The 11790-nt window shown below is 40.5% G+C and overlaps 4 protein-coding genes across 5 annotated transcripts in view; all 4 read left to right on the top strand.

Moving 5' to 3' along the window:
* Positions 1–11790, top strand: part of LOC135091002 (glutamate receptor ionotropic, kainate 2-like) — a 122806-nt gene that overhangs the window by 13012 nt on the left and 98004 nt on the right. The window lies entirely within an intron of this gene.
* LOC135091008 (peritrophin-1-like) lies at positions 4166–5466 on the top strand. The gene is made up of 3 exons (XM_063988294.1): positions 4166–4321; positions 4623–4919; positions 5309–5466. Exons 2-3 carry the CDS (start codon positions 4665–4667, stop codon positions 5336–5338), a joined length of 285 nt encoding a protein of 94 aa, XP_063844364.1. The 5' UTR covers positions 4166–4321; positions 4623–4664; the 3' UTR covers positions 5339–5466.
* On the top strand, positions 6153–7193 carry LOC135091009 (peritrophin-1-like). Its single transcript, XM_063988295.1, has 3 exons — positions 6153–6308; positions 6550–6830; positions 7044–7193. Exons 2-3 carry the CDS (start codon positions 6579–6581, stop codon positions 7071–7073), a joined length of 282 nt encoding a protein of 93 aa, XP_063844365.1. The 5' UTR covers positions 6153–6308; positions 6550–6578; the 3' UTR covers positions 7074–7193.
* Positions 8972–10853, top strand: LOC135091005 (peritrophin-1-like). Of its 2 annotated transcripts, none has more exons than XM_063988288.1 (3): positions 8972–9129; positions 10024–10293; positions 10643–10853. In XM_063988288.1, the coding sequence occupies exons 1-3, from the start codon at positions 9043–9045 to the stop codon at positions 10676–10678; spliced, it is 393 nt and encodes a 130-aa protein (XP_063844358.1). In that variant the 5' UTR covers positions 8972–9042; the 3' UTR covers positions 10679–10853. The 2 variants fall into 2 exon arrangements, with proteins under 2 accessions (XP_063844358.1, XP_063844359.1); XM_063988289.1 differs by lacking the exon at positions 8972–9129 and adding an exon at positions 9514–9665.

Genomic DNA, 11790 nt, shown 5'->3' with positions numbered 1-11790 from the left:
CCGGAATCTTTGAGTGCGGTCCCTTGACACTATAGAAAACGGTGGAAAAAGAGGACAAACATTAGAGAATAATAAGCAAACAGCGTAAACCTACCTAAAGCTTTGACCGAGTACATCACGCCATTATGATGCTTAACGCAGAGGAGGCTTATCACTGGTTGCAAGAACTATGAGAAAGTATTGATTGATAGAAAGATGAATAAACCGTTCCTATAAAGTGGAAGGAAAATGGTTGTGATTGAAATTGGAGTTGAATTAGTATCATGGTTAGCATGGCATGAATATTAGATGTGAAAAAAAAATGAAAAGAATAGGTAAATTAAAAGAAAAAAAAAATCAAATAATAACACACACATGGCCATTTACAGTGATCAAGAGAAACATTTTTTGAAGGAACATATAATACACATCCTGTTCTCGCATAGAAAAATAATATCATGTTTTATTTACTTGTTTTTATTTATTTATCTCGTTTTATCTAGGGTGGGATTGGAGGCTTGACAGGTGAGAAAGTGTGTCGCTCATATGCTTTTGTTATCATGCGGGGTGGGGCTGAGATAAGCGTAATTTACCTGGAAAATGGGAATGAGGATGTGTGTTATGGTTCCACTTAAATGTGGACACAAACATTCGAGATGGGGATTGTGAAAGCAGGTCAGAAAGGAGAAAATTTGTGATGAGACAGTGTTTGTTTGTTTGTTTTGTTTATTTATTTATTTATTTATTCTATCCATTTATTAAGTTTCGAGCACGTTCGCCAAATGATAAAAAAGATAAAACTACTACTACTACTACTACTACTACTACTACTAACTGATTGTCATTGCGGTTGTCCTCACCATTCCGCCCATAAACTTTTCTCGAGGTCTCCCTCTCGCTAGTTTAACTTAAGTTCTTTGATTCTTCTTCCCTCATAACATGATGTAGGAAGTCCATCTGTCTCTTTCTGGTGCTCCTCATCAGCTCACTCTGTTTCGATCCTCTGTAGAAGTTTCTCATATTTTTATTTATTTACTTATTTATTTATTTATTTATTTTTGGAGTCCACGGTATCTTCAACACTTTTCTCCAGCACCACATTTCTATGGCTTCCAATCTTCTTTGCATCTCTTTATTTATTGTCCATGCCTCACAACCATGCGTCAACACTGACCACATCAATGTTTTAACCATTCTTTTTCTATATTCTACTGATATGTGTGAGTTCGTTAAAACTGTTCTCATTTCACTAAAGTTTTGTTTAGCTATAGCGGATTTGGAAGGTATAAGAGCAGGAGGAAAGAATGTTAACAACATAAGGTATGCTGACGACACTGTGCTGGTAGCAGACTCTGAGCTGAAATTACAACAAACAGTAAATAAATAAAGTGGAGGAGGAAGGAGAAAGAAGAGGACTGAGAATAAATTATAAGTAAAACGGAGGCAATGGTAATTTCAAAAAGAGCAGAGGAGAAGCGATGTGATATCAGGGTTGGAAATTAAAATATACTAGTGGATCATTTTGCATACTTGGGAAGTGAGATCACTCAGGATGGCCGTTGCATCTAAGAACTTCTGCTAGTAGGCTACTACTACTACCACTACTACTACTTAATAATAATAATAATAATAATAATAATAATAATAATAATAATAATAATAATAATAGGGGTAAGGATAAGAATAAAACAATTAGAAACAGCCTCCCTAAAACAGAGTAAAGGCTTAAAAATGTATTACAAGACTAAATACAGTTTAGGAGTAACAAGCCTTATAAAGATGCATAACACTATACACAACGAAATAACTGGCAGAAAACACTATTGACGCTAAAAGAGTGAAAATATCTTTGTATGGCCGCACTGAAGTAAAATGCTCCTTCATTACTCTCTCTCTCTCTCTCTCTCTCTCTCTCTCTCTCTCTCTCTCTCTCTCTCTCTCTCTCTCTCTCTCTCTCTCTCTCTCTCAGTCACTGTGTTACTTTTCCTTCTCTTCACCGCATGCTTGTATCTAAGGTACCTTTGCAATATGTAGGTAGGAGAACATTAATCATATCTGTGTGTGTGTGTGTGTGTGTGTGTGTGTGTGTGTGTGTGTGTGTGTGTCAGTTTTTCATCAATATGATTGTTTTCGTATCGCGCGGCGACCTCTTTTCACGCATTTTTGTTTTTTCGATGCAAGGGAAAGTAAGAAGCATTATTCCCATGGAGGAAGCAGTGTGGGTCAAATGAATGAAGAAAATGAGGTCAGGAGTACCCCAGTGGATATTTCTGCAAGTATATAACGCAACTGGAAGGCCCAGGACAGCATAGAACACATCAGAGAGAGAAACAAGTAAGATAAGTCAACTGCAGTACTGACCAAACATATCTTACTTCTTGTTGCTGCTGAAGTACTATAAAGTTTCATTCCGTTCTGTCCATTGAGATGCAGAACCTAATCTGGTATTGTGTTCTTGTTTAAAAGTATAACTAACTTTAATAATGATGCGCCTCATATGTTATGGTAGCTTTCTTTGTTTCACTCATTACAAGTAGTTTTGAAAGCTGTAAGGTTCAAGTTTGTTTTTTGGAGTATCTGTAGCAGAACCTTCCCGCCAGGCCTAAAGGGAGAGAAGGTATAAGGGAAGATAGGTAGTTAGTCCAAACTGCAACATTACCTTTACAATTAACAAAGATTTCTGGTATTTTATTGTGATACATTTTTCAGGTGCACTTTACAACACGTCAATTATTGGTATTCGCTGACCTCCCCCTACATATCCAACAACCCAAGATGAAGAGCTTCCTGCTTGCCCTCGTTATGGTGGTGGTGGTGAGTCTTGTTGCTGCCAGGAGGTATATACCTTGCCCGCCTGAGGTGAGCGCGCGGTGCCCTCCCCTGGGAAATATGGCGGTGCTGCTGCCTCACCCCCACTTCTGCTCCAAGTACTGCGAGTGTGTGGATGAAGGATTGGCCTACGTGCTTCCTTGCCCCGAGAAACTCTTGTGGGATGAAAAAATAAACACATGCAACTGGCCCGATAATGTAAGTGTCTGTGATTTATATTTCTTGATTGTTTTTTTTTTTCAACTTATCCACTGCTATTCGGCACATTGTTCTTTAATCACAAACCATGCTGAGGTATTTTCTTTTGCTCCTCGGCTATCTCTCATTGTTTTGCTGTTTTGGCTCTGGAAACTTTTCCTCTAATCCATTTTTCTTCCTTGTTGGTGTTTGAAAAGATTTTTGTTTCATTGTCTTGAGTGCTCTCTCTCTCTCTCTCTCTCTCTCTCTCTCTCTCTCTCTCTCTCTCTCTCTCTCTCTCTCTCTCTCTCTCTCACATAATACCTGTGCTCTGTCAGCTGCTGATCTGATCTATCATTCACTTGAAGCCGTGGAGAAGCTTTATACTCGTATATTCACTCCTGAAGTAGCAGTAGAAACTCTACTAATAAGACCTAAGCTGACTAAACCTTACCAATAACTAACCTAACCTAACTTAACCTTACCTAACCTAATCCAACTTAACCTAATGTAACCTAGCCTAAACTAACTTAACCTGTCTAGTCTAACCTCACAATCTAATCCCACAAGGAACGTACTCGCACCAATCTTGACCTAAGCACTAACCAAACGTAACATAATAAACCTACGTATTCTTCTCTGAACCTTGATGTTTTCCCAGGTGGACTGCGGCAATCGCCCTGTGCAGCTCTTCTAGACACTCGAGGAAGGAAGAACAGGAGACTCGGTGATGACTGGCTTGTTATTCATTAATGCTTGTTATGGGCGCCTGGTGAAGGGTTTTCTTGGTTCATTTCTGTACTCCTAGTTTGTAATAAATGTTGGGTTATTATTCCTGTTCTTTGTGTCACTCCTTGAAGAATTGAGTGTCTAAGGAGAGGCATTAGTGAGTACCTTCTGTGTGTGTGTGTGTGTGTGTGTGTCAAAATATCTAATACAAAAACATGAATCTTTCTAATATCCGGGTAGAATGTTTGAAGATTCCTTCCCTTCCTTCCTTCTTCCTCTCTCCACTTAAACGTGATTCCTAAAGAAAAAAATAACAAAATAAATAAATAAATAAATGAAGAAAGAAAAGTATAAAAAAGAATAAGAAAGAAATAAAAAGCGAATTCAGTAGTGTGGAGGAATCAAGTGAGTGAGAAACAGAAGGAAAAGAATACGTGGACGGAGGATTTTTTTTTCCAGGAAGAGTCTCTCCGATAAGTTAGAGGGAAAAGCGGGGGTGAGAGTATACAGATGAAGGGAAAGAGGACAGGTGGTGTTGTGGTTGGCGTGTATATAACGTGATCTGTGGCGGGGGACTCCACAAGTGACTCAAGGACACCTAGAAGAGGTGAGTTATCCTACACTGTTTTGAATATCGTGCACATGTCACTGAAAAAAATAGTGTTAATTTCAGATTCTTTAGGAACAGCAGATATTAACTGTAGCTGATACTTATAAGGCACTTCTCTCACTTAGAAAATACTTATAATTTCTGCTTCATGATCATAAGAAGCTATGAAGATTAATCTTGACTGTTACTTAACTTACTCCTGCAATACTTATTTTGATAGGTAATGTTGATATTGATAATATAACGTTTAGAGACTAATACCTGTTACTATCTCCATGTTAACCGCCCATTCCACCAGTTACCGATACAGGTGAAACCACACACCTCGCCACACGTGAGAATGAAGAGCCTTCTGCTTGGCGTGGTGCTTCTGGCGTTGGTGAGTCTTGTTGCTGCCCAAACTGGGAGTCCTTGCCCTGCAGCAGTAAACGCCCAGTGCCCAGCGATTGGCGGGGGACAGGCAGTATTCTTCGCTCATCCCAATGACTGCTCCAAGTACTGCGAGTGCGTGCAGCTAGGGCTGGCTTACGAGCTGTCCTGCTCTACTGGGCTGCTGTGGGATGACATCAGGGATACGTGCAACTGGCCCGATTACGTGAGCACCTTACCAACAAGCGTTTTTTTTATTTCCCCCTCACACAGTAGTAGCCGTGTTTGCACCTTCCTCTTCCTTTAACTCTTTCACTACTTGTCAATCTTTCCCATAATCATCTATAACCTTTAAAAGACTTGTTTTTTTTCGTACTACAGTCTCTAGAATACTTATGTAACTTCTGTGGGCCTTTGTCTGAGCCACCCTGTGTGGGGTTACCAGCCTGGTATATAAATAGATAGATAGATAGTTTGTTCCTCTTCAAAAAACACTTGGATTTGTCTTTCTTCCCGTGTAAAGTAGAACATGCAGCAGGAGTTAATCCATAGCAGGAGTTGAGGTGTCCTTCAAAGTGGCTTGTTTACTCTTTAAGGTTTCATGTTTTTTTCCAGGTGGACTGTGGCTCTCGTCCCAAGCCGTAGAGGGCAGGAAGCAGGAAAGAGTGACTCTATGCAAGATCAGCCACGACAGGTTCACTGCAGACATGTTATATGCTTTGCGAAATATTTTATTGGTGTTGACGTATTTCACAATAAATGGTGGTTCGTAACTTCTTGTATTTATGTCTTGATTATTATGCTATATAACTGCATTAGCGGTTACACGTGTCTGTGTGTGTGTGTGTGTGTGTGTGTGTGTGTGTGTGTCCGATAAAGAACTATGTATGTATGTTTCCTTCACTTGCACGCAACTTTTGCCAATAAATTTCTGCATCTTGTCGTGTGTGTAAGGGGGGGGAGGACAAGCGACAGGAAGGGACAGAGAAGGCAGGCAAGTGGAGAGGCTGCCCTGTGGTAAAGGATGCACTACTGGAGTGTTCATAACTTGCCATAGAGTCCACAGAGATAAATGGACGTGAAGTCTGTGAGTGTTGTGATGTGAGGCATTCATCTTCACTTCTTTCGGATCGTAATTCTTTTTTTTTTTTTTTTACACGGATAAACTGTTCACAAGTACAAAATCCGGTAACAGCTGGTTAGCACTGCTTCACTTTGATAAATGAATCCCTATCGTCTTCACCAGCATTACCTGTTCAAAATATTAGACCCTTAGTCATTCCTAACACGCTACATCTGACCTGAACCAAGCACGGGAGGATGTGCAGCAAAGCATAGAATTCAGATGATGAAATGCATTATACTTTATTGTAGTGATTATAGTGTAGTGTTTTATTTTTTCTTTGTTTTGCCGCAAATCTTTGAAAATTTGTGATTTGTTCTCACGGAAGGCATGATACCAAATTAGATAAAGGGCAAGATGACAGCTGGAGGAGTCTCAGAGGCATATGTATATATACATATATATTTATAGAGAGAGGGAGAGAGAGAGAGAGAAAGAAAGAGAGAGAGGCTGCAAACCCGCACAGCACACCACTCAAAGACACGAGGAGAGGTTAGTACTGATGTTCCTTCACTAAAAACCTTACACCTTTACACCTTTGATAATATATTTAACATCATGTAAGCTATTACTTTACTCCTACTTCAAATAAAAAGTAAATAGATGAGTAAATAACGCTTGGGAAGTATTGCGTTTGAATATTTGAGTATATACAAGACAACTCAAGGCTTAGGACTAATTTTCCCTAGCATTATCAGCTACTCTGTAATTCTCATTGAACTTACCGACACAGGCAAAACTGCACGCACTGAACACCTGAGAATGAGGAATTTCCTGTTTGCCGTGGTGGTCCTAGCGGTGGCGAGTCTTGCTGCTGCCCAAAGTGGGATTCCTTGCCCTGACTCAGTAAACAGGCAGTGCCCGAAGCCTGCGGGGCCGGCGCTGTTCCTGCCCCACCCCAATGACTGCTCTAAGTACTGTGAGTGTGTCATGGAGGGACTGGCCTATGAGCTGCAGTGCCCCGACGGCCTCATGTGGGATGAAGCGAGGAACTCCTGTGACTGGTGGTACAACGTGAGTGTGTAATATTACGTCAGCCATTGTTCATGTCATAAATGTCACTTGGTACCTAACCTACCTATCCTAATTTTCTCAGGCTTTCCATTGACACAAAACTTCAGGTCTTCTTCCGCTAAACCTAACATGACATAAACTAACCTGTGCGGCGTTGAGGAGGTGATGAATCTTTGAAATGGTATATCCTCTCTAACACTTGGTGATTTTCAGGTGGATTGCGGCTCGCGTCCCAAACCATAGAGGAAGCAAGGAAGCATCGCAAGGGAAGGTCGCTTACTTCATTATATTGGAGGGTTGTCAGGGCCTTCTCGGTTTGATGATGTGTTTTAAGGGTTTAATAAAAGAGAATTTGTAATTCTTGTTATTTGTATCTCTCCAGCACCCTTACATATTTATTGTGTTAACGTGTGTGTGTGTGTGTGTGTGTGTCTAGTATGAAATTTACTGAAAAGGCAAGACAGTTTACTAAATAGTTATAAAAGTCCTCATATTGAGCATCCGTGATAGCCTAACTAATCATATCTGTGGGCTTTGGAAGTAATTCAGATGGAAGAGCAAAGCGTTTAAGAACATATGTTTAAGTTTTGACATATACAGAATAAACTGGTGAGAAAAGTAACTTTTTTGAAAACTATGTTAACAAAAAGCCTTTGTAGCATCATAGATACCCTGATAAGTATAAGTCCCCCCTTCACTTAAGGCAAACTTTATATTTCAAAAGTCATTTTGTCACTTAAGACAAACTTTGTATTTCTAGAGTTCATTTACAGCCATAACTAACAATATTTCTTGATCCTTCACTGTTCTTCCTGTATAACTGTTGAATGAGTGAATGTTGATACACATTCACTTACCTTCCACAATTAACAATATTTGATAATTGTTATTTTTTTCCCTTTATGGTTGTTGCATGAATGGATAATGCTGTTATACATTCACCTACCTGCCATAACTGGCAATATTTCTACAGTGTGTTTTCTGCTTTCCCGTTATGAGTGTTGCATGAATAAATATTACTATTGCACGTTCACTTACCAGACATAACAAATAATTTTTCTTGGTTCTTCTCTGTCTTCCCTGTATGACTTGCACAAATGAATATCGTTATACATTCACGTCTCAGTCTCACCTGTCATTCACTGAGGACACTAACCTTTGCGAACCCTGAAGCGCTAACCTGGAGACAGTGCCACGTACATGAGTCGTAGCACTGGGTCAGGTGTGAAGGTTCCCGCAGTGTGGTAATTCAGTGGGAGAACAACAGATGTATCCAAGGACATTTGCTATACCGCGGTCTGTGTGTGCTGTGTTCCCGTCTGGGTTTGTTTTATAATTGTCATTGTTTGCGTGAGTCATTGGGTAATAGGTTTTACTTGATATGACTCGTATTTGTAAACGCTTTGCTCTCTCATCACGATTGCTTTTCAAGGGCTAGGTGACACGTTGGGTTCCCATAGATGTCTTTTTCCTTTTGATTGTGCAGTCTTTTGTTAAGTGATCACTAGAATCATGAAAGTACTCTTGAAAATTCCACTAACTTCCACTAGAGCCCCTTAAAGGTAGTGGAGATAAGCTGTTGAAATGCTAAGAAATGAGGACATTTTTCTAATATTGTGTAATTAAATGATCACATTTTTAATTGATTACATACTAATACAAATATCTATAAAATATAATTACTACAAAATAAAAGATAATTACTGTAAAAAAAAAAAAAAAGCATAATTTCTGAACAAACATTGAAGACTGACGTAGATAATACATTGTTCCTGTTATTTTACTGTTAAAGAAGATTCGTCCTTGCGTCAATCACTTCCTTTTCCAGTCCATTCCAGGCCCTCCCCTTTCCAGTCCCCTCCAGGCGTTCTTTTTCTAGTCCGTTTCAGTCATTCTCTTTTCCAGTCCATTCCAGGTGTTCCCTTTTCCAGTCCTTTCCAGGTGTTCCCTTTTCCAGTCCGTTCCAGGTGTTCTCTTTTCCAGTCCATTCCATGTCTTTATATTTCTCAGCGGGAAACTGTTCTTTTCGGAGTCTTCTGCACATATTCGTACTCTTCCCTTCTGTTTTACTCCCATGGCCTCGCGTGTGTGTGTGTGTGTGTGTGTGTGTGTGCTTGTCTGGGAATGAGGGAACACACGCAGCAACAAGCACGTGATGTGAGGGGCAGGGGAGGGCAAGCAGGCAGGTGGTCGTGTCCCAGCTGCAGATAATATGGGTTGCTGTGAGGAAATACTAGGGTCAGTACCAGTCATCGGGTGTTACTGCTTTTGTGGTGGCGTGCCTCTGGTGTTGTTCTTGGTGAGTGGTGGTGGTGGTGGTGTTATTTTTATTATTATTATTATTATTATTATTATTATTATTATTATTATTATTATTATTATCATTATTATTATTATTATTATCATTATCCTTCTTCTTCTTCTTCTTCTTCTTCTTCTTATCATTATTATTAATTGCAATACTACTACTACTACTACTACTACTACTACTACTACTACTACTACTATCGTGTCATTCTTATTTTTTATTATTACCCTAATGTTAATAATAGTGGTAGAAATAGTGGGAGTGATGATGGTCTCTCTCTCTCTCTCTCTCTCTCTCTCTCTCTCTCTCTCTCTGCGCTTACCACAGCTGCTTCTGAGACACAGTGTTATGTAGCTGCATATTTATATAATCTTTTCTTCCTCCTCTCTCTCCCTTTTTATTCATTTATCTCTATTTACTTCCTGATATTCCCTATTTGCACAGCACCCATTGCGTAAAACCCTTATCGTCCTTATATAGGTGCACTCTTGCTTGGCTTGTTCCAGATAGATTCTCGACTTGCTAAGGTAGGAGTTGTGACTCTCTCTCTCTCTCTCTCTCTCTCTCTCTCTCTCTCTCTCTCTCTCTCTCTCTCTCTCTCTCTCTCTCTCTCTCTCTCTCTCTCTCAGTTTCCTATAACGAATCTCATATCGAACATATTTTACGATTTTATAATTAGAGGAAGACAAAAGACAATATAGTATACTGATCATCTTTTGTGTGTGTGTGTGTGTGTGTGTGTGTGTGTGTGTGTGTGTGTGTGTGTGTGTGTGTGTGTGTGTGTCTGTGTGTCAGGGGCTAATGTGGAAGATTAATTATTACACCCTCGACTTGCTGTCCATCGGGAAAACAAGACAACAAAATAAAAAAAAAATGATGAAACAGATGCAGACGACACACATTGTCCTGGCTGTGGCTTTCCTTGGCACCCTCGTCTGTGGGGTCCCTCGCGGCACTGAGGTCCCGAAGATCCCATGCCCTAGTGAGGTGTCCGACAAGTGCCCCAGCGTAGACGGCCCGACCCCCGTGTACCTGGCCCACCCCAATGACTGCACCAAATTCTGTGTGTGCGATGACAAGGTGGCGTTCGAGCAGGACTGCATGAAGGGCCTGGTGTTTGATGAGGTGATCCACGTATGCAACTGGCCCTACAATGTGAGTGTATCCAGGTTTTGCTGGTACTGTGGTGTTGTGTTGTGTGTTTTGTGTTTTGTCCTCTTCCTCCTTCTCCTCCTTCTTCTTCTCCTCCTCCTCCTGCTATGAACCTTTTTACTAATTTCACCATATTTTTTCAGTCTTTATTTTTTCCATGTGCACTCTTTCTTTACTTTTATAACTCCCAGCTATTTTTCCCTTTTAAATTATGGCTTTCTTTTTCTTAACTTCTAATTTCGAGACCCATGAACAAAAACCGTACATTAAGACTGGAGGACTGGGAAAGAACTTGCTTATTTATTTTATCCTCAGTCTCATTGTAAACTAAACAGTAATCGTATTCTCTCAGGTGGACTGCGGCACCCGGCCCATTCCTCCCAACTGAACACCTGCAGACTGAACCAGCGCCGTGTGTCTCCTGCCCACTCCTCATGCCAGCCTTTCGCCCCCTGCCTCTGTCCTCTACTCCAGCAGCAGTTACAGAAGCAGGCATCATGGAGAAAGGGTAGGAGGATTTAAAGAAGAAACTGTCCCTGCGTCTTAATAAATTATGTTTTGTGGTTGCTTGGTTTTATTTCTTTTGATTACACTATGAATGTACTTTGCCACGTGGCGAGTTTCTTTCCATAGGTATTAGTGCAGCGTCATGAAATATAAACTGGCTCCTTTGTGTACTTTGGGGCGCCTTCGCAACTGTTAACACGATTGGCAGTGGTGAAGGAGAGAGAGAGAGAGAGAGAGAGAGAGAGAGAGAGAGAGAGAGAGAGAGAGAGAGAGAGAGAGAGAGAGAGAGAGAGAGAGTATGTTATTCCACAATTCCACAATATTTCGGAGTTTGAAACGTGAGGTTAAACTCATACACACACACACACACACACACACACACACACACACACACACACACACACACACACACACTGGCTTTTAATTATCCCTTTACCTTGACTGCGGGACACAAAAATTCCACGTTTTAGCCTCGAATTTACAGGGTTTTGATGCCTATATTCACCTGGTGTCGCCCTCACCTGTGCTTGTAATTATGCAAGGTACGCCAGGTGTTCCTCATTTACGTACCTGTGTTTGATAATTACTCAGGTATTCAGGTAATGTTATAATTACTCAGGTGAATATTTATGTACCTGTGTTTACTAATTACATAGGTATCTAGGAAGTGCTCGTTAGATTTGTACTACCTGTGTTTAATTACTCGAGTACTCAGGAAATGCTTGTGTTGATTAGGCTTGTATCTGTGTCCTTTAATAACTCAAATGAATCTTTACGTAGCTGTGATGGGTTAGACTCGTACCTGTATTTGCTAATTATTCAGGTAATTCTCATATTGGGTTAAATTGATATTCACACCTGTCCTTACCTGAGTTCACGGTTACCTGGCTCTGTGTGCACCTGGTGTCGTGTGTGTGTGTGTGTGTGTGTGTGTGTGTGTGTGTGTGTGTGTGTGTGTGTGTGTGTGGTGTTTGCGTTGTGGTGAAAAGTTAA

The sequence above is a fragment of the Scylla paramamosain genome, chromosome 36 (assembly GCF_035594125.1).
Source record: "Scylla paramamosain isolate STU-SP2022 chromosome 36, ASM3559412v1, whole genome shotgun sequence".
NCBI classification, from domain to species: Eukaryota; Metazoa; Arthropoda; class Malacostraca; order Decapoda; family Portunidae; genus Scylla; species Scylla paramamosain.
Note: the sequence above shows the minus strand (reverse complement) of the source record. Positions and strands in the feature narration are given on the sequence as shown.